The sequence below is a fragment of the Anomaloglossus baeobatrachus genome, chromosome 1 (genome assembly GCF_048569485.1).
Source record: "Anomaloglossus baeobatrachus isolate aAnoBae1 chromosome 1, aAnoBae1.hap1, whole genome shotgun sequence".
NCBI lineage: Eukaryota > Metazoa > Chordata > Amphibia > Anura > Aromobatidae > Anomaloglossus > Anomaloglossus baeobatrachus.
The window spans coordinates 603622851-603645415 of NC_134353.1; the positions used below are offsets into that span (position 1 = coordinate 603622851).

The 22565-nt window shown below is 44.5% G+C and overlaps 1 protein-coding gene across 2 annotated transcripts in view; it reads right to left on the reverse strand.

The window, feature by feature from the left end:
• Positions 1 to 4058: 4058 nt before the first annotated feature.
• Positions 4059 to 22565, reverse strand: part of TLE1 (TLE family member 1, transcriptional corepressor) — a 104617-nt gene continuing 86110 nt past the window's right edge. For both annotated transcript variants that reach the window (XM_075318273.1, XM_075318282.1), the window contains exons 15-20: positions 21973 to 22222; positions 20926 to 21173; positions 17346 to 17493; positions 9082 to 9232; positions 6077 to 6153; positions 4059 to 4618 (exon numbers count right to left, since the gene is read on the reverse strand). In XM_075318273.1, coding sequence (XP_075174388.1) covers positions 4511 to 4618; positions 6077 to 6153; positions 9082 to 9232; positions 17346 to 17493; positions 20926 to 21173; positions 21973 to 22222 — 982 coding nt within the window. In that variant the 3' untranslated portion in view covers positions 4059 to 4510. The remainder of the gene's footprint in view (positions 4619 to 6076; positions 6154 to 9081; positions 9233 to 17345; positions 17494 to 20925; positions 21174 to 21972; positions 22223 to 22565) is intronic.

A 22565-nucleotide genomic window follows, 5' to 3' on the forward strand; every position in this document is an offset into this window, starting at 1 on the left:
AAGATAACAAAAATTAAAAATAAAATAATTGGACTACACTTTAAGTTCAGTACATGACAGATTGCTTTTCTTCTGCAAGTTCACAACCAATGTTTTGCCAGCAAAAATACCTATTGCGTCCACATATCTATAGCCTAGAAGAGGCTTCAGTGTAGCAAAACTGTATGTGAGCGTCTTACACATTCTGTCATGTGCGGACCTAGCCTTAAAGTATATTCGAAGATCTGCAGGTGGCCATCTATCCATGCATCTATGAAGTGAGGAAGATTCATTGAACAGGTTCCTGTTCTGCATTTTAGACTAAAGCAGAACACAATATTCTGCATGCCTCTATATAAAGATGAACACCATTATTTTCATAGCACCATGGGGGGGGGCAGGGTGTCGAGAAAGTACGTTAGGGTATAAAAAGCCAACTACAAATCTGTAAAGGAACCAGAGAGGTCACTAAATAAATGCACCCATCCAAGAAGTCCACATAAAGAATGATCATAATAAGGTTTACATTTCAAATCTAAAAAATGTATTTAAAAAGGGAACCTGTCACCACTTTCTTGGCCTAGAAGCTGCAGCCACCACCACCGGGCTCTTATATACAGCATTCTAACATGCTGTATACAAAAGCCCAGGCCGGGGGTATAACATAAAAAACACTTTATAATACTTACCCAACGGTCGCGCTGTGGGCCTTATGGGCATCGCCGTTATCCGGTGTCTTCTCTTTCGGCCATCTTCGTCCTCTTTCTGAAGCCTGGGTGCATGACGCCTGCGTCATACACACTCGTCGGTCCTGTGCAGGCGCACTACAATACTTTGATCTGCCCTGCTCAGGGTATATCAAAGTGCCCCTGCTTAGGACCTGAATGCCAGCGAGTGTGTATGACATCGGACCAGTCATGCACCGCAGCTAGAGAAGGAGCACAAAGATGGACAAAAGAGGCGGTGCCGACAACGGAGACGCCCTTAAGGCCCACCGCGCGACCGTTAGGGTATGACCGCACTTTGCGTCGTCCTAGTTGAATTTCTAAACGCACGTTTTGGAATTGATTTAGCCAAAGTTGCCTTTTTCAGAAATTTAGCGCTAAAAACACATGCGTATTTACCGCCTTTTAGATGAGTTTTCAGCGCTATTTACATGCTTTTTCCCTTGCGTTTTGACAGATGTGTTTTGAACATCAAGACACTGCTAAATAAAGATTAAATAGTCAAACAATGAAAAAAAGAGGAATAAAAAGCAAAAAACATAATTTTTGAATTTAGGAAAATAGTTATATTTCATGAAATAGTGGTTTTATAATATTTATTGCGAAAATAGCAATAAAATCATAATTTTCAAAAATCTAATTGTCGGACTATGTGTATGTAAAGGGACATATTATTCCATTATTTTAATGTCTGAAAAGCATTGTTTCTGCACCAAAAAAGCAGGTAAAACGCAGGAATTTTGAGGTTTGTTGCTTTTTGATACTTCTCATTGACTTCAATGTTAGCAAAATGCTGCAGAAATGGCAAACAATTGACATGCTGCTTCTTTGAACTCATGTTTTTTGCCACAAATTATGCAAATTAAACGCAGCGTTTTAAAACGCAAAGTGCGGTCTAGAAATCTACATTTTCCATAGACTATTATGGAAAAGCAAAACGCATGCCTTTTGGCATGAAAACGCTGCAGTTCAAAACGGACCTAAAAGCAGCTGAAACGCAAAGTGCGGTCATACCCTCAGGTAAGTATTATAAAGTGTTTTTTATGTTATACCCCCGGCCTGGGCTCGTATATATAGCATTCTAACATGCTGTATATAAGAGCCCGGTGGTGGTGGCCGCAGCTTATAGGCCAAAGAATTGGTGACAGGTTCCCTTTAACTGTGTATATACACAGTCTAAAATAAGGTGGGGTTTATTTCACGGTCCACAAATGGTTGTGACTAACTGGACTAGGTCTCCCAAATCCTAACTTAAAAATTAAACTAACGGTAACTATTTCATAAATCGAATAATACACATGAAAATAAGAAATTTTGTAATAAGTCTGCTTTCTCCACCAGAACTGATCATATTCAAAATGCTCAATTGCCAGGTAAAACCTGTTTTTAGTGAATACAGAGTTTTACGTCACCTAGATAAAATCATATCTGAAGCAATTTTATGTAGATGAGATGGGGAGAAGGAACTCGGCATCTAGCTGTTCCCTAGGGGCAGACATACCATCAGTGTAACTTGGGCAGAGAGGTAAGGGGGGCACTTCTACCTCCAAAGGAGGTGTTATTGTGCATTATGGTGAGCTACTCGACTGCAAAGGGCCCATATAATGTCTCTGCACAGGGGCCAAGAGGTAAGGAGGCCACTAACCTCATAAGCAGGTGGAATTGTGCCTTAAGATGAAATATTGGACTATAAAAAGGTGCCCATATACTATTCAATAACTGGCTAACATCGAAACTACTCCCTTAAGTGAATATCTAAAAACATTACAAAATTTATTGTTCTCCATTAAAGGGGACAAACAAAAACAGTGAGTTCACATGAGAAAACACACAAAATATGTATGGATTCTCTCTCCCTATTCACACACCTATGTATCAGTACCCTACCTAATGGTGGATGATTATCACCTTAAGCTTTTGTGGTGCCCCCTGGAGGGGGGCTCCAGGGAAGCGGACCCTCAAAATTCTGCCTCAACGCGTTTCCCCCTCATTGGGTTCATCAGGAGGCTGATTAGATTGATGAAAGAACTGATGCAGAGTCCTTGTTCTCCCCACCCTCAAGGTCCTGCTTCTAATGATATATTGGGTAAAGCGTTAGGGTCTGCAGCGTGGGTAATCAAACAGTGCAGTAACAGATGTCAGAGGAACCTTCATCTAAGGCCGGTGTCACACTTGCGAGTGCCTCGCGTGTATCTCGCGTTACATCACCAGTCACAGCCACACAGAGATGCATGCAACCGACCCCGCTACTGTGAGGAGTCGGAGTCCGTGCCGAGTGATGCAACGGGAGACTTGCAAATACACACGAGGCACTCACAAGTGTGACACCGGCCTAAGGAAGAATTTTATCAGTAGCAACGGTCATCTAGTAACAATAATCTGTCTTCACTGAAGAAAGATTTTACCCCTGAATTTTGAGAGTCAAAGAACAATGTTGGTGAAGAAAGGAGCAGATTTCTCTGATCAGATATATTACTATGTGTCTTATTTCCATGCGCACTTTTGATTTAGGAAATAAAAATTAAAAAGGAAGGCTATCCTCTAAAGATTCATAGGCACATATGATGATGTAGGTCCCCAGTTAGTGTTTCTACTTATAGGATTACCATCCTTGGAGTCATCAAAATCTATAAACCAAAAGTCAATACTCCAATCTAAAAAAAATAACCTTTAATAAAAGCATCTAAAAATTACAATTCCGTGATATAAAAGTATTTCAATGTAGAACGTGCAATCATGGCACAGAGGATTATACACAGGTATCCTGATTTAGGATAGTTCTAGGGAGAGGTAAGCTTATGTGTATTAATCACCATATATCTTGATATATACATGTGTGTATAATCATCTGCGCCATGATTGCACTTTCTACACTTAAATACTTTTATATCACAGAATTGTAAATTTTTAGATGCTTTATTAAAGGTTATTTTTTAGATTTAAGTATTGACTTTTGGATTACAGGTCCCCAGTTAGTCCAGTCATACCAATCTTTATACGAACCATTGAATACTTTGATCTGAACCCAGTCTACGTTTCAGGTTCTCAGATTTGTGCAAACAAAAAAAAAGCGTTTTCTTAATGTCAGGTAAAAGAAAGACCCGATCATAGGTGAAGTTATCAAGTTACAAGAAGGCTGAGAAAGTAAAAGGTATGAGATATAGGTCATTAAACTAGCAGCCTAGTACACAGATGACAAGTCATTGTGGCTGCATTATACAACAAGTTACAACTTCACTATATACCTACTACAGTGTACTAAAAGTAAAATAGGCCTCGACAACCTGACCGAGTAATTACAAATCCTATATACACCATGGGTATCAATTTACATATCTGACAATAAAAAAATGCTGTTGGTACTAAAGCCTTTACTGTAGGAAAACAAATATATTTACATTTATACAAAAAATGTCAACAAAAAAATACAATAAAAAAGGAAAAAAAAAATGGACAACAATATTTAGGACATACAGGAGCTTGTATTTCAAGAATCTGGTAAGTCACCCATCTTCAGGATACGTGTGCCTCAGCCCGTCACAAATAAAAAAAAAAAAATAAAAAAAAAATAAAAATCAGCAGACACATTAAGACATTTGATGTCCATCTTCTCTTGACTTCAATTTGTTCCAAGCCATTACTGAACCCACAATATGCATGGATAGAAGTCTGTTTGTATGCTCAGGTAGAGTTTAAAATCCAAGTTAAATTCCCAGTCTTCTCTTCTGTTAAAACAGTCTTCCTACTTCTACACAAACAAACAGATTTTGGCCCAAATAGTCTTTCGAAAAATGCGGTAGTCCCTTTCAGTAGATAACTTCATAAACTGTTGCCTTCTTGTCCCCTGATCCAGTGACAATGTATTTGTCATCCACAGAGATGTCACAGCTCAGCACAGATGAGGATTCTTTGGACTGTGGAAAGTAAAGAGTAAATTAATTCACAACTGAAAAATATTGGAGAATGCAGCGGTTCATGCCCAAGATCAGGATTCTGGGTGCAGCAGACTTTTGTGGTGTTCTCCCGCCGATAACACTCGTGTTTCTACAAGCATAAACTGACATGCTCCGACTCGGAAAGCTACATGGCAGGTCAGTTTAGGCTGCGGAAAAAATAAACTCAGTGTGCGTGGGTTTTCTATAAATCCACTGTGCTTGTACTGTACACACTGCATCCAAAGCACTGCAAACATGGATCGTACCCTAAAAAGGTTAAGTTCCCACAATAAGTTTTTGACACCATTTTCATCTTACAAGTGGATGGGATTCATAGAAATCTCATGATACTTTTGATTTACTTTAACTGACCTGCAAGGGGTTTTCTTAAATCTGCAATTTCTCTTAGGCCTGTTTCACAAGTCAGTGAAAAAGTCTGTTTTTCACTGACGTGTTAAAAAAAAAAAAAAAATACGCATTTATCCCTCAGTGTTCCATGATTCACGGCACAAGTGGGTTGTCCATGTGCAGTCCGTGATACGTTATCCGTGCTCCGTGATTGCACAAGGACATATACTCACCTGTCCCCTCTCATGGTGTCCGTTGTGCTGAACTCTCTGACTCTGCTGTGTTTCCGCCCCCGCTGCAGCTACTTCCGGGTCACGGTGTTGTGCATAACTGTATATGCATGAGAATAAGCAGTTGATTCTGAAGAAGAGGCAGCAGAGGCCGGAGAGAAGCAGCGCTGGAGAAGGGGAGTTAAAAGTGCTTTTTATTTTCAATGTCTGTGTTTTCTGGTACGCGTTTCACGGATCACACCAAAGTGTGGTCCGTGGGACATCAGGGATTGCAGAAAAAAAACCCGGACATGTCTCCGTGCGGCAATCACGGACATGTGTGTATGCCACATGGAGACACTGTCAGAAAAAAAAAAAAAAAAAATCACTTGTGGGTGTGCAAACCCATTGATTATAATGGGTCTGCGCGTATGTCCGTGATTCTGGTACGTATAAAAACTAGCACATACGTACCAGAATCACTGACGTCTGAAACAGGTCTTATAGGTATGCTGTGTGAATTTTACCATAGAATTGTATTAGGTGAAGAAAATCCACAGCTAATAAAACACATGCGTTTTTATAGTGCATGTCTGATGTGGAAGCTGATGAAAATCTAATGTAATTCATACAGGACTATCAAAAGGTTTGTCAAAACCAAATACAAGAGAGTATAAAAAAAATCAAAGCTTATATAAAAGCATACAAAAAAAAATAAAAAAAAATTGCAGCATTGATATGGTGATAAAAAGCAAGCAAAAATAACGCACTCAAAAACTGAGTGAAAAAATAAGTAATAACCCTAATATAACTAATAGGTGCAGAAGATCTGCAAAATCAAACGTAGCCTTAAAGTTTTAGTAGTAATGTGAATGCGTACCTGGAAAATACTGGCTCCATAGGGGGTTCTCCAGGCATTAAGAAGGTTGTCTTTCCCTGTACTCACAAACCATTTACCTGTATTAAAATAAAAATAAGTCACTGCAAATATGGAAAATCACTTCACTGACATTTATTGCAGAATCTCAAGGATATCCTTTACATTTTTTTTTAAAGCAGAACCTTATGCACAAAACAGGTACAATTGATACGAGCTGTAAGTATCATTTACAAGTGCATGTGAATATGTGAAAAGTAGTGATCAGGGGGAATTCCTCTGAGTAAATCCAATGAACAAGGCTCTGTTCCTCGAAAGGCTGGAAGACTCGCTACAATCAATGTACGAACATCAGGATGTTATACAATGGACAGACGTATGGAAGCAAACTGTTGAAGGACGGAAAATGCAACATTAGCCACATGACAAAGGCAGCTGGCAAATGCTGTGACGGGTGGAAACATTTTGTATGTTGTGCCAACATGAAGCCACGACAATAATTGGTCAATGAACGCTCAGGAAATGTGTGTCCCCGATTATCGTCTACTGTAAACATGCTGCTGCTAATCCAAACAACGAGCATGACACTCATTACTCAAGTGATCTGATCATTTATACTGGGCTAAAGCTCATTGCTAGTAACAATACACACAATGAAAAAAGGTGGTGATGTGCTGCCGACATGAAGCTGCACAGGGAACAGTGCAATTATATCAAAGGAAATCGGTCACCGGGGTTTTGCAAGCCAATCAGAGCAGCACAATGTGGTCAAGACCCCTGAATATCTGTTGATAACAGTTTTAGCTGCTAAAAATCTAGCAGTTCTCTGAATGCTGAGCTCTGTATAACCAGGTCCATATCACCGATTGGCAGCTTTCTGAACCATGTATAGTGTACACACAAAGCTGCCAATCAGTACTGGGAGTGGCACTGTATAGAAGTATAGAGGACTACATGGCAGCAGATGTCTAATAAAAATCAGTTTGATCAGCAAGAGATCATATTAAAAACTACACCAAGCAGCCCAGGAAGTGACCGGGTCTATTTCTGTACAGAGGATCTCAGATTAAGTGCCAGAAACCTGGTGACAGATTCCACTTAATTAGCTTCCGTATACAGTTTGTTAGGGTATGAAAGTGGCCCAGCAGACAAACAGCAATCTACTTGTATATAATCGAATGATGCTCTTTAACGGGCCATTCAAATGGACCTCAAAAATGTGTTGTCCACTACTAGGATAAACCCTTCTCATTACCCATGTTTAGCCCCATTAAAATAAAAAAGCCTATACTCCCCTACCACGCCAGCACAGTTTCTGGGGTTCATGTGTGGCCATGCCATCACGTCAGCCCTGCACCCAATCACCTCCAGCTTCTTGCTTTACCTTTGGACATATAAGCACTCAACAGGTAGTAAGTACTGCAGTTGGCCACTCACTTCCTGTTGATTACTTATTCTTCTGACCCCTTTCACAGCAGCATACAGGGGACAGTTCAATCCAAAATTAAAGCAGCACAATTTAACGTGATACAGCAACTGGAGAAACCTTGCCTTCCCTATGCCCCTAACAAGTAGCAAGGAATTAAACAACTAATATAGAGATCACATCTACGTTTGGGTCTACATATGTGGTAGCGTGCATTGCGGCTAATAGTCCGATGGCAATACTGCACATGATTACCAGAAAAGACCGGATTTTTCATGACCGTTAAGGCCACTTTACACACAGCGACATCGCTAGCGAGGTCGCATCCGATCGCACCCGCCCCTGTCGTTTGTGCGTCACGGGCAAATAGCTGCCCATGGCGCACAATATCGTTAGTCCCAGTCATACATACTTACCTGCCGAGCGACGTCGCTGTGGCCGGCGAACCGCCTCCTTTCTAAGTGGGCGGTTTGTTCGGCGTCACAGCAGCATCACTAAGCAGCCGCCCAATAGAAGCGGCGGGGCGGAGATGAGCAGGACGAACATCCCGCCCACCTCCTTCCTGCATCATTGCGGGCACCCGAAGGTAAGGTGATCTTCCTCGTTCCTGCGGTGTCTCACATAGCATTGTGTGCTGCCGCAGGAACAACCAACAACCTGCGTTCTGCAACAGCAACGATAATCGGGAAAGGAACGACGCGTCAACGATCAGGTAAGTAATTTTGACCGTTAACGGTCGTTCGTGTGTTTCACACACAACAACGTCGCTAACGAGGCCGGATGTGCGTCACGAATTCTGTGACCCCAACGAAATCTCGTTAGCGATGTCGTTGCATGTAAAGTGGACCTCTAATAATCAATGTTAGGCAACTTCTACACTGCAAAATAAGTGCTATTTTGCAACCGAGCACATTAGAACCTGTGTGCACCCAACATGGGTTCCTACCACAATTTTCATACTTAATTGCCCATCAAGTAATATGGGAATGTTTATTATTTTTTATAGCCGCAGTTGATAAATGAAAAAAAACTGTCACAGTTTTGAAAGACCAGCTGTGCACATGACAGCATAAATCTTTCCTAAAAATGTATTACAGTGCATTGGTTAGCCACCCAACCTCACACTACAGAAAGCAAAAATGCTGGATGGTCTCCAACACAAGCTTGGCACAGGATTGTCCAAGGCCCTAATAAAAACTTGCTAACATTAAAGTTGGGGGAGGTGGAGGTTGTGGCTCTCAGCACACATTCACTGTGGTCTGACTAAACCAGCTATGCTATAAAAAGCCACAGTTTAGAGCGACTAGCCAGAAGGGGGCAATGTCTCCATGTGCAGCATCGGACCTTAAAGATGCTAGAGTTGCATCTGCTACTGGCTGGGGATATTGCTAAGAAGATGCCCAAACTTAATCAGCTACTAAACAGAAGCCCATCCCATCTGCTTCTTAACATACTGATGTTCACTGACCTGTCTGAAGGATTGGGCTGGTTTTTAATCTAGAATTTATTTAAAAAAAAAAAAGGAGAACAACCAACAACACAGTGAAGTATTTGATCAGAATTTATATTGAAATGTACTTACCACAATAGGCAAACTTTAGGGACAGCACGCAGCTCTCGTGAAGGTGCAGCTGATATTTGTCAGGCTTATTAACATGCAGAACCTCCACGTTACTGCTCTCCATTCCTACCGCAAGCCATTCACCAGTTGGGCAGTATCCAAGAGAGAAGATCTGTATGCAAGAATCAACATATTAAATCACTACCTTAAGTTCCAAAAGGACAGATCATCAGTGGTGTATTACAATAAAGGGCATTCATCTAACACCACTCTACAGATGGTGATCAGATGTAACCCTACTTCTTAGCCATAGTACTGTTTTATAGTAAGTGTTAGAGGACCTGTCAGCAGATCAGAAGCTGCAAGATTTGGATTTTATTTTATTCTCACCGCTCCTGAATATTTTTTTTCCCACTACACAGGTTCCAGAGATATGAGCCTTTATACATGTTGCCAAAGTTATGGTCTTTATCTGGGAGGGGGGTGTTACTTAGTGTAAACAAGCCACTTTAGTATATTTTTTCTGCTCTTTACAAAGAAAAAGGCCCATATTTCAAACTGTGGTGGATTCATAGATAAAAATTCTCATCTGGAATACATACGGACGTTAGAGTGAAAACTGGCTACTTCTGACCTGGTGACAAGTCCTTTAAGTGGGGGACTCCTTTCATCTCCTTTTGGCATTGTCGCATTTAGCGGATATTACCATTTACTCTAATACCATGTTTTTCTGAAAATAAAACCGGGTCTGATATATTATTCTTTGCTCCAAAAGATAGGCGAAACCAAGGGCTTTTTTTGTTTATTAAAATCGGGCATATATTTCAAGCATAGTCCAAAAATCCATTAAAATCATGCTGGGGCTTATTTTCAGGGTAGGTCTAATTTTTAGGAAAACTGGTTAGAACAAAAACCCACATATTACACTTTTTGGCATAAAAAAAGAATTTTGTTTACTTACCGTAAATTCTTTTTCTTATAGTTCCGACATGGGAGACCCAGACCATGGGGTGTATAGCTTCTGCCTCCGGAGGACACACAAAGTACTACACTTAAAAGTGTAGCTCCTCCCTCCGAGCATATACACCCCCTGGATGACAAATCCAACCAGTTTAGTGCAAAAGCTGAAGGAGGACATCCACCCACAAGTAGAGATAGAGTAAAACCCGGAATAACCGGAACCTCTGTCTACAACAACAGCCAGTGAAAACACACGGAACAAGAACTGCCAACAGGCAACAGGGAGGGTGCTGGGTCTCCCATGTCGGAACTATAAGAAAAAGAATTTACGGTAAACAAAATTCTCTTTTTCTTCATTGTTCCTTATGGGAGACCCAGACCATGGGACGTCTCAAAGCAGTCCATGGGTGGGAAATAAACAGAAACTGAGAAGTAGGCAAAACCTAACTTCACAAATGGGCGACAGCCGCCTGAAGGATGCGTCTGCCCAAGCTCGCATCTGCCGAAGCATGAGCATGCACTTGGTAGTGCTTCGAAAAGGTGTGCAGACTAGACCAAGTGGCAGCTTGACAGACCTGCTGAGCTGTAGCCTGGTGCCTGAAAGCCCAAGAGGCACCGACAGCTCTGGTCGAGTGCGCCTTAATCCCCGGCGGTGGAGGCACCTGAGAACATTGGTAGGCATCGGATATGGCCGACCTAATCCAACGAGCTAGGGTCGGTTTAGAAGCCGAGAGACCCTTGCGCTGACCCGTGGTTAGCACAAAAAGAGAGGTGTACCGCCTAAGAGCGGCGGTGCGTGACACAGATCCGGAGCAGCCGCACCAAATCCAAAGTATGCAACGCTTTCTCAAAGCGATGCACAGGGGCCGGACAAAGGGAAGGCAATGAAATGTCCTGGTTAAGGTGGAAAGGAGACACCACCTTAGGGAGAAAGTCCGGAGTCGGACGGAGAACCACCTTGTCTTGGTGAAAAACCAAAAAGGGTGACTCCGAAGAGAGCGCAGCCAAATCAGAAACTCTCCTGAGAGAAGTTATGGCCACCAGAAAGACCACTTTCTGTGAAAGTCGAAACAAAGGAACCTCCCTAAGAGGCTCAAAGGGGGGTTTCTGTAAGGCCGTGAGGACCAGATTAAGGTCCCAGGGATCCAAAGGCCGCCGGTAAGGAGGAATGATGTGAGATGCGCCCTGCATGAAGGTGCGCACCTGGGCCAGTCGGGCGATACGCCGCTGGAACAACACTGACAGAGCCGAGACCTGTCCCTTGAGGGAATTGAGGGATAGTCCTAGCTGCAGACTGGACTGTAGAAAGGACAGGATGGTCGGCAAAGAAAACAGCCAAGGAGCATGGCCGGAAGAGCGACACCAGGACAGGAAAATTCTCCAAGTCCTGTGGTAAATCCTGGCCGAGGAAGACTTCCGAGCCCGAGTCATAGTGGAGATGACCTCGGAAGGAATGCCAGAAGCCGTCAGGATCCAGGACTCAAGAGCCACGCCGTCAATCTGAGAGCCGCAGAATTCTGGCGGAAAAACGGACCTTGAGAGAGAAGGTCTAGGCGGTCCGGGAGATGCCACGGCACCTCTACGGACAGACGGAGCAGGTCTGGGTACCAAGCTCGCCTGGGCCAGTCTGGAGCAATGATTATGACCCGACGGCCCTCCATTCTGATCTTGCGCAGGACTCTGGGCAAGAGAGCTAGAGGGGGAAACACGTAGGCCAGACGGAACTGGGACCAATCCTGAACCAGCGTGTCCGCTGCCAAGGCCTGAGGATCGTGGGAGCGAGCCACGTAAACCGGGACCTTGTTGTTGTGCCGGTATGCCATTAGATCCACTTCCGGAGTGCCCCACTTGCGGCAGATTGACCGGAACACTGCCGGATGCAGGGCCCACTCGCCGCTGTCCACGGTTTGACGGCTGAGATAATCTGCCTTCCAGTTTTCTACGCCTGGGATGTGGACTGCGGATATGGTGGACTTTGAGTCCTCCGTCCACTGAAGGATACGTTGAACTTCCAACATTGCTAGGCGGCTGCGAGTCCCGCCCTGGTGATTGATGTAGGCAACTGCTGTCGCGTTGTCCGACTGGACTCGAATGTGCTTGCCCGCCAACAGGTGGTGAAAGGCTACGAGAGCTAGGAGCACAGCTCTGATTTCCAGCACATTGATCGAGAGAGCTGATTCGGACGGAGTCCAAGTGCCCTGTGCTCGGTGGTGGAGAAATACTGCTCCCCAGCCGGAGAGACTGGCATCCGTGGTGAGGATCACCCAGGACGGAGTCAGGAAGGAGCGTCCCTGAGACAGAGAGAGGGGGCCGAAGCCACCACTGAAGAGAGCTCCTGGTCTGTGGCGACAGAGCCACTAGCCTGTGCAAGGAAGAGGTCCGCTTGTCCCAAAAGCAGAGAATGTCCAGCTGCAGAGGACGCAGATGGAACTGGGCAAAGGGAACCGCTTCCATTGACGCCACCATCTGACCCAGCACCTGCATGAGGTGCCTGATGGAATGACGGCGGGGCTTCAACAGAGAACGCACCGCCAGATGAAGGGACTGCTGTTTGACTAAGGGCAGCTTCACAAGTGCTGGCAGAGTCTCGAATTGCATCCCCAGGTACGTAAGTTTCTGGGTCGGGGACAGAGTGGACTTGGGCAGATTGACAAGCCACCCGAATTGAACAAGCGTGGCGAGAGTGAGTGAGACACTTCGCTGACAGTCTGCACTGGATGAAGCCTTGACTAGGTCGTCCAGGTAAGGAATCACTGCCAACCCCTGGAGGTGCAGAACCACAACCACTGCTGCCATGACCTTGGTGAGTACACGAGGGGCCGTGCTAACCCGAAGGGGAGAGCCACGAATTGGAAATGTTCCTCTCCGATTGCAAAACGTAGCCAACGCTGGTGTGAAACTGCAATTGGCACATGCAGATAGGCATCTCTGATGTCGATGGATGCTAGAAAATCTCGTTGGGTCATTGAGGCAATGACCGATCGCAGGGATTCCATGCGAAAGTGCCGCACCTGAACATGCTTGTTGAGAAGCTTGAGATCCAGGATGGGCCGGAAGGAACCGTCCTTCTTGGGGACTAGGAAGAGGTTTGAGTAGAAACCTCTGAACCGTTCCCGGGCGGGAACCGGTACAATTACTCCGTTGGCCTGCAAGGATGCCACGGCCTGAGAGAAGGCGGCGGCTTTGGAACAGGGGGGAGTGGACAGAAAAAATCTGTTTGGCGGGCTGGAAGAAAATTCTATCCTGTAGCCGTGGAGAGGATATCCTGCACCCACTGATCGGAGACGTGTTGAAACCACACGTCGCCAAAGTGGGAGAGCCTGCCACCGACCAAGGACGTTGCTGGCGCAGCCAGATAGTCAAGAGGAGGCTGCCTTAGTGGCAGCGACTCCTCCGTTCTTCTGAGGACGCGGCTTCGTGCGCCAGCTGGGTTTTCGATCCTTGGCTGAGTTAGTGGATGAGGCTGAGGGCTTAGAGGAGGACCAGTTAGAGGAACGAAAGGAACGAAACCTCGACTGGTTCCTGCCCTGGACAGGTTTCCTGGTTTTAGTTTGTGGCAAGGAAGTACTCTTCCCGCCAGTAGCTTCCTTAATAATTTCATCCAGTTGTTCACCGAACAGCCGGGACCCAGCAAAGGGGAGCCCAGCAAGGTACTTCTTGGAAGAAGCGTCTGCTTTCCACTCTCGAAGCCACAAGATCCTGCGGATCGCGAGGGAATTAGCGGAAGCCACCGCCGTGCGGTGAGAAGCCTCCAGAATGGCAGACATGGCATAGGATGAAAAAGCCGAAGCCTGGGAAGTTAAGGCAACCATTTCGGGCATAGAATCCCTGGCGAGGGAATGTATCTCCGCCAGAGAAGCAGAGACTGCCTTAAGAGCCCACACTGCTGCAAAAGACGGGGAGAACGAGGCCCCTGCCGCCTCATGTACAGATTTGGCCAGAAGGTCAACCTGGCGGTCAGTGGGATCCCCAAGTGAGGTGCCATCGGCCACAGATACAACTGTCCGGGCTGAGATCCTAGACACCGGAGGATCTACCTTTGGTGAATGTGCCCACTCCTTGACCACTTCTGGTGGAAAGGGAAAACGGTCATCAGAACTACGCTTTGGGAAGCGTTTGTCAGGACAGGCCATGGGCTTGGTCACAGTGGCCTGAAAACTGGAGTGGTTAAAAAAAAAAAAAACAACATACTCCTTGCTCTCTTAGGCGAGGTAAACTGGTGTTTTTCTACCAGAGAGGCTTGGTCCTCTGACACTGGTGGATTGAGGTCCAGTACGGAATTAATGGACGCAATCAAGTCACTAACATCCGCATCACCTTCAGATAGATCAATGGGGTACATAGAGGTAGCGTCCGAGCCCACATTAAAGGCATCCTCCTCGCCCTGCAATTCAGCTCGTGAATCAGAGCCGTGGGACGAGGAAGGAGAAGAGTCCCTGCGTCTCCGTTTAGGAGGACGGGGTCCGGGAACAGATAAAAAATCCTCTGTGAGCTCTGCAGAGCGAGTCGGAGCAGCAGAGGCGCCCTGAGAAGGGGGCTGATGCATGGTCAGCAGAGTCCGGGACAGCTGTCCCATGGAGTCGGCAAAGGACTGGGAGATAGCTTTAGAAAACGATGCTACCCAAGCCGGGGGTTCAGCCACCGGGGCCGGAGCAGCCGGAGGGACCACTGGGGAGACTCCAGGCTGAGGCACCACCATGTTAGAGTAGGCATCACAATGTGGATATGTGCTCGGTTCAGGCAGAATGAGCTGACATGCAGTGCATATAGAGTAAAGCCTTGCAGCCTTGCTCCTAGTGAGAGACATGCTGCTGAGGTGGAGGCTCTGCAGTAAGAATACACTCCTTCAGAATGACCCCCAGAGAGTGTATAATAAAGCCCACAACCAGAGGTTGTGGCTTACCAGACCGCTTTTTGTGTGCCCTCCAGATTCCACAGCTTGGACCCCCAGACAGATGCAGTAGCTGCAGCAGCCAGCGCCGATCAGTGTGTGAACGCTGATAAAATGGCGCCGGAGTGAGGAGGGGGGGCGGGGTTTAGTCCAAGAGCGGGAACCGGAGGGCCAAGGAGAAATACAGGGGAGGGAAACATCTCCTCAGAGAGGAGTGTCCTCCCCTCTGCTGAACGGCCGGTGGGCGGCGCCGCACTGTTCCCCTGCATGACTGACATGCAGGGGCACTGAAAACGAAACTAGGCCGCATCTGAAGCCGGGGCCTAGATTTTCCCATGCGGCCGACGAGCAGGCACCTTCGGCGCGGTTCTCAGGAAAAAACCAGAGAACCGGCCGGAAATCACAGCAAAGTGAAATAACACACTCTCCCCACAATAAATGTACAAGGGACCCCTCAATAACGTCTCAATACTTAGCTTATGAGACGCAGGGCCAGGTCCCTGAGGGGTGAGCGCTCCGTCCGGCAGGATCCTGAAAGGGCTGCGGATGGAGACCGGTCTCCTGAAAAGCAGTGAGAACCGTGATGGCTCCCACTTCAAGCCAGAGCCTCAGGGGATGGTGAAGGAGCGCGGCATGTGAAGGCTCCAGCCTTGTAAAATCAACCTTAACAGCACCGCCGACACAGTGGGGTGAGAAGGGACATGCCGGGAGTCCAGATTGGACCCGCTTTTCTTCCAAATCTTTGAAATCAAAAATCAAAAATCAGATGAGAATGCATGTGTGTGTGTGACCTCCTGAACACAAAGCATTGAACTGGTTGGATTTGTCATCCAGGGGGTGTATATGCTCGGAGGGAGGAGCTACACTTTTAAGTGTAGTACTTTGTGTGTCCTCCGGAGGCAGAAGCTATACACCCCATGGTCTGGGTCTCCCATAAGGAACGATGAAGAAAATTTCATAACATCTCAGGTTATTCAATATCCAGAGCTCTAAACAGAAACACACACCTTGGCTTGCCTTCAAAAAGGTTAAATGGCTGTCTGATGAATAATTGCACTTGAGCAAGCAAACGATCGAGATTCTCTAGAGAAAGGGGTGCAGCACTGGATCCAGAATTGATACATTGGACGGTATGTGCTATTGGACATCAATTACCGAGCATAAGGCCTCAGTGTTTACACAAACCATCAAATGGTGTGTGCATGACATTGGGCTTCAAGCCAGATGACCAGCTACAGGTGTTCCATTGACCTCACACCACTCAATAGATTATCATGGTGCAGAGTGAAAAAGCAATGGAGATCTATTCTTTTCAGCTAAGTGTCAACCTTTTGTCTGATGCAATGATGGCTGGGAATGAGACTAGACCACAAGGACAGCACCATGAAAAAGCCTTCACGAGGACACTGATCCTACTCCAAGATTAAGGTGAGGCGTGGCAATGTATAGTAGCTGGTCTCATCTAGTCTTATTTCCAGGTACAACAACAGCTCAGCATTGCATTTATATGGTCGTGGAAACAAATGGTATAGTTATTTTGTCAGTGTCCCAGGAGTAGTTTTCCAACATGACAACTTCTCCAAGTCACATTTTATTCATGCTACAATGGCCTGCAGTATCTCAAGACTAGTCTTAAGGAGAACCTGTCAGGCGATTCATGCTGCCCAAACCCTAGGCAGCACAAATTGAAGCCTGGCTGCATGATTACAGCAAGATATATCTTCCTGTGAATTGCTCTGGTGCGTCAGGGAAAATATTGATTTAAAGTTCCGAACGTGGCACTGCCGAACCAGATTGTTCTTTGGAAATGGCTCTCGCCAGGATTGCTGCAGGTGACTGACTAGCCTCTCCTTGCACATTGAAAGAGACCTGACAATCACTTCCAGCGCTGGGAAGAGACAGCCAGGGTCAATGACAGATTAGTTGTGTGTATTCCTAAGGTCTCCGGCCAGACCTTTAAAGTACGTTTTCTCTGAAACGCTCCAATACCTGTCTGAAATTCCTGCTGTTTGTGCAGCATGAATTGCCTGACGGGTTCCATTTAAATCCATAAAGGTTCCAGGTACTAGACCTGAGTTGAGAAGTCTCAAATCCATTTAATAATTTTGCAGATAGACTTAATAGCCCTTTTAGTTGAAGTGTAACATTTTATATAAAACTTTCCACAACAGATGGGAAGGGACAATGTAGTAAATCAAAAACATGTCAAAAAACAGAACCTAAAGCAAACAAGGGTTGCTCTGGCTATGGAAACAGACTGGAGATGTCAACATGTAAAGTCAATTAATCCAACAATTAAACTACAATTAATGAAAGAAACTTGAGCCAGTGCTCAAAGCTTGGTTTGTAGGCCACATAAAGCGGAAGCTTGTGTGGCTGGAACACAAGAAAGAGAGGGCGAAACAAAAGCTATCTCCAAGTATAAATCAGTTACCTGTGAAGTGAAGTCGTGTTGCTGGAGCTGTCGGCCTTCACGTAGATCCCAGGACCGTACGGTGTTGTCCAAACCTCCAGTCCAGAGCTTGGTACCATCATTAGAAATGTCAATACAGCTGGCTCCATCTGTGTGGCCCTGGAATTGCCTGATAAGACAAACCAGATTGAATAATGATTTCCTGCCAGTAGTAAAGGTAAACATTACTACATTGTTAGCTTTGGACTTCCCCTCCCTACATGTGTCTTCTCTTGTAAATCCAGTGAAATGGAACACTACTCCTCCCATGTTAACAAATCTAAACTGGAACCACAGGTTCAAGCTGCTAGCATTATTCTAGCAAGTTCAAAAGCCGGTTGTGCAATCTTAATGCCTGACAGAAAGGCATCAACTGGTTCCACGTTTGATAATTTCCGGTAACATTTTTAGACAAGCCAATCTGAAATTCTTGAAACTTTTTGCCCAACATTTTGGGAGGAAAAGGGGCAGCTTATGCATAAAACTGTACATAAAATTAAATTTCTGTTAAGCAAAGTGACAGTTCTAATTAAAGGTGTATTCCCATATTGTACACTTCTGGCACTTCTACAGTAAATGTACTCTTTAATTATCGTTACTTCCATACAAATAAAATGAAGACTAGCACGTGTGTAGTCACCTGCCCACCATGGTGCTCAATGGCTCACAGTTCTGAATAGGAGTGGTGGGCCAAATTTTTTTTATGACTAGGGTGGGGAACTCCTGGCCTTTTCCCCTGCCCCTGGGGCAGATTCCCAGGGACCGAAGTTCTCAAAAAGGAGGTACAGTTTTGCGGGCAGCCAGCCCTTTAATTCTTTATACTGGAATACACACACAATGCATTCACTAGGTGCATGCAATGAAGGATTACATGACAGTGTCAAGACAGTTTGTGTGCCTTCTGCCTTTGTCCCACTGATGAAGACAGTCTCCGTGTCTCCTACGATGATGTATATTCAGCAGTCTCAGTGTCTCCTACGAGGATGTATATCCAGCAGTCTCAGTGTCTCCTACGATGATGTATATGCAGCAGTCTCAGTGTCTCCTACGATGTGTATCCAGCAGTCTGTGTCTCCTACAATGTATATATCCAGCAGTCTCCGTGTCCCCCATCTAATGTATACAGCAGACCTCCCACTGCTTGAGTTCTAGAAGCTTCACATGAGCAGTGATGAATTTCTTGCTGCGAGGATGCCAGCAGTGTAATTCACTTTTGTGTATTAAAACTTAGTGCTAAGAGTTTTTTTTTTTTTTAAAAAAAACGTATCAAAAAGACTTTACTACACTTCATACGGATGCAAACCTGGAAAAGCAGTTGCAAAATCATCATCACCTAAAATCTCAGCCACAGAAAAAGGAAGCAGCTCCAGCCCCCACATTTGGCGTGAGTTAATTGTTTGAGCAAAGGATAAATTTGAAGTTGATACTTTTTTTTAAAGCTTGCGACTGATGTTCTAAGATATCCCAATGACCCCTTGACAGAAAAAGAGCTCTCTACCGTTGGTTTATGATATATTCTGTGAATGTGCAAGATGAACAGCTCCTTCCAACACCAATAGGGGTAAAGCATATTATCCAAGTATTTTATAGCTCACACTTTTCATCATGTAAGACATGTAAATGTGTTTAACAGAACCAAAGCATTTTGACGAGAGGGGGGGGGGGGGGGGTCGTGGATAAGGGAAAGAGGACACTGGCCGTGCTTGCTTAAAATTACATCTGAAGGTTGAGAGGAGAATTATCAGAGTCCCAAATCTGTCATGTGCCTGCCAAACAGCCTGTAAAGCCTCATGGATTTATTCCAGACAGAATAGTTTGCTGGCCTCCTATACAAGCAGGTTTGCCAACCTAATAGGATTCAAAAAGATGTGAGCTACATACAACCTAGCTCTAAGAGCAATTAAATAAAAATCCCTGCTAAGCCTTGTTTAACCCTTTTGGCATTCGCTGCTGGTATTAAGATATTCCAACTGCCAGGGTCATGGAACATAAAATACAAAAGGTCAGATCCCAAGAACTTTGTGTCAGCATTTCTCTATAATAAAATGACATTACCCTCCAGGAAAGCCATCAACAGAGATGTCATTATTTAAAGAGAAGGCTAGAAGGGAGTCTACTTCTCTGGCTAAAGTATGATAACCACGACATCACTATGCAGCAAGGAAATATTATACTAAGTATTAACAAGGAAAGCGACCCCCAGCATAACAACAAAAAAACACATGGGAAGTGGAGCAAATGAGGCTCTTATATTAATGTCAACCGCCACGAAGAATGAGGAAAGTGGGCATATTACACTCATAACGTCAGCCAATATCTCGTCTCCTGGGGTCTTCAAGATCTAAAGATTTGCTTTCAGTAAGTCTAACGTGCGCGCGTGCGTGTGTATTATATATATATATATATATATATATATATATATATATATATATATATATATATATATATATATATATATATATATATATATATATATATATATATATATATATATATATATATATATATATATATATATATACACACACACACACACACACACATATTACACATACATACATACGATAGATATCTATCTATATACCGGGACCATATATATGACAAGCTTTTCTCCCACATTCACCTTTTGGGCCTCCCCTATTTCCCCATAGACTGTAAGCTTACAAGCAGGACCCTCATTCCTCTTGGTATCTGAATTTTTTTTTTATTCTGTATTGTCTCATTGTCTGTACATGTTCCCTCTGAATTGTAAAGTGCTGCGGAATATGTTGGCGCTATAGAAATAAAATTTTATTATTATTATCCTTCCCTGAAGAGACAATTTGAATAGTTCCCAGAGGGAACATTGCAGCTATAAGAATCCTCACCACTGACAGGCAAATTGGTTTGTCAGTCTCCGCAAGGAGAAAAGTTTACCCCTTAGACTCCAGTAGAACCTCTCATTCAGCCAGATCAGATCTCATACTTTGCACTGACGAGGGACAATCATACCAAAACCAGGTGTCTGCAAATTGAGGTTCTGATCTGGCAAAAATCCTAGGTCATAAGAAAAGGCTTGTTAAAGGACCACTTTTGACTTTTAGGATTGCTACTTTTCAATGTCACTAGTTTGTCTCTTCAGGGAAGAAGGTGACAATTTGAATATTTCCCAAAGGATCATTGCAGCTATAAGACGCCTCACCACTGACCGCCAGATTGGTTTGTCAGTCTCCGCAAGGAGAAACGTTTTCCCCTAAAGGAAATGTGTCATCTTCAGCTTTATGCCTTTTATAGATCAATAGGGGGCGAACGTGTAGTGCCTGGTGGCAGTCACTATTAATCAATGGAGCTGTGCAGCTTTGCAACTGAATATTTCTAAATGGTAGCAGGAGCAGCCAATCAGTGGGGATGCTGTACAACCATCAATTAGACATTGATGAACTATTCTACGGGGAGGTCAATGTTAATGTAGTGGACGACCCCTTTAAATCTAAATACAGGAAGAAACAATATTAGGACTATATTTTATCCCCATTAGAAGTAGAACTCACTTGCAATATTAATAGGAGATTGTACAACTTACCTCACAAGGGTCTGATTGTGTAAGTCCCACACGGCAATGTTGCCATCGCTACAGCAGGAGAAGCAGACTTTGGAATCGGGGCTGATGGCCAGCGCATAGCAGGCAGGAGCGGATGACGTCAGCTCTGCTTTTATACGTGGGGTAGGAGCTGCCAGGTCCCATATGGATAACGTGCTGGCTTCCCCTCCGACAATCAGAGTGCATCCATCAGGGAGTAATTTACATGACCTGATATAGTTATCTCGATTCTATAGGAAACAGAAAAAAAAATAATCCAAAAATGATGATTTTTTTTTCATCTTAACTATGCATTCTGCAAATACCATCAGTTGGATGTTTGATTTATAAATGACCGCATGCAAAAAGACTGGACTTGTCAAATTCTGGAAAAATAAAAACCACCCATGAACATTACAGCATGGGCCACTATTCCTGCTATTACAAATCAGGTTAAATACCTAGTCTAATAATATAAATAGTGCCGGATTATTTGCACAGGTACATTCCATTAAACAAATGACAAAGGCAGTCTGTACGTGCACTCATCATAGCAACGCCAAGTCCGAAGATTATTTTTCATAACCGTCTTCGAACAATTTCCAACCACCTAGTTGGCAAACAAGCAAAGTAAACACGCACAGCGGAGATGACAGAGGCGCGGGCCACACTGCCTGAGAATCAATTCTTCCAACTAGCATACAATGAAGTACTACTTAGATGGAGCTGAGCAAGAAGGATCTGAGATCGGAAGCGGCCCGAATCCTCATGCCAGTGTGTAAAGAGATGAACCGCTAGGAATATTATACTTTGGTCATTTTAAGAGGAAGTTTTGTCAAAAGCAATATTCACTTCTAAAATACACATCACTAGAGGAAAAATAAAAAAATTGGCCTGTGCCAAAATAACTGTACTCATTAGAAAACCTCGAGAATTTGTTTGGCAGTATTCAAGGCTTTAAAGACAACACAAGCGATAGACCAGAAAACCATTTCCTTGTCCGTTCTCCAAGGAGAAATTACCTAGAACACAAGTTCCTGCTCCACTTACCAAGCAGTCCAGCTGAGAGACGGGGCTTTTGTTGCCAGGTTGGCTAATGTCCCAGACCTTGACACATCCCTTTCCACCGGTGTACACGTGTCTGGTGGGGTTGCTGATGGTAACTGCACAAACCACTTCCCCGTGATTTAGTGTGTTTATCTGCCGCGCGTGCCGAGGGATTCCTGGGCCAATCAGAGCATCAGGAGGGAATGGGACCGGCTGCATCTGGCCGTCTGCAGTAACGTGAAATGAATAAGCCCTGAGGGACAAAAATACATTAAACAATGGATGCAAAGAACACCTAGGTTGCAGCACTACAATGTGATCTGTAATAATTGCATGAGGACACAGACGTTATGCAGCAAGCAGGAAAACACTTAACATTGATTAAATATGGTTTCCGCTTTGGCCTGAAGCTTGGAAAACAATTAGACGTTGAAACCCATAAACATAGGACTATAGTCTCACTTAATATACAGTCAGCGTAAGGACATCTGGGCTTCCACTTATTGTACTTTTGACCTGTGACACTCCAAGCCCCCGTCCTAGCAGGATATCCACAGTGTTTTCCCGCTCTACTGGGGTGTCACTCATCATACAGC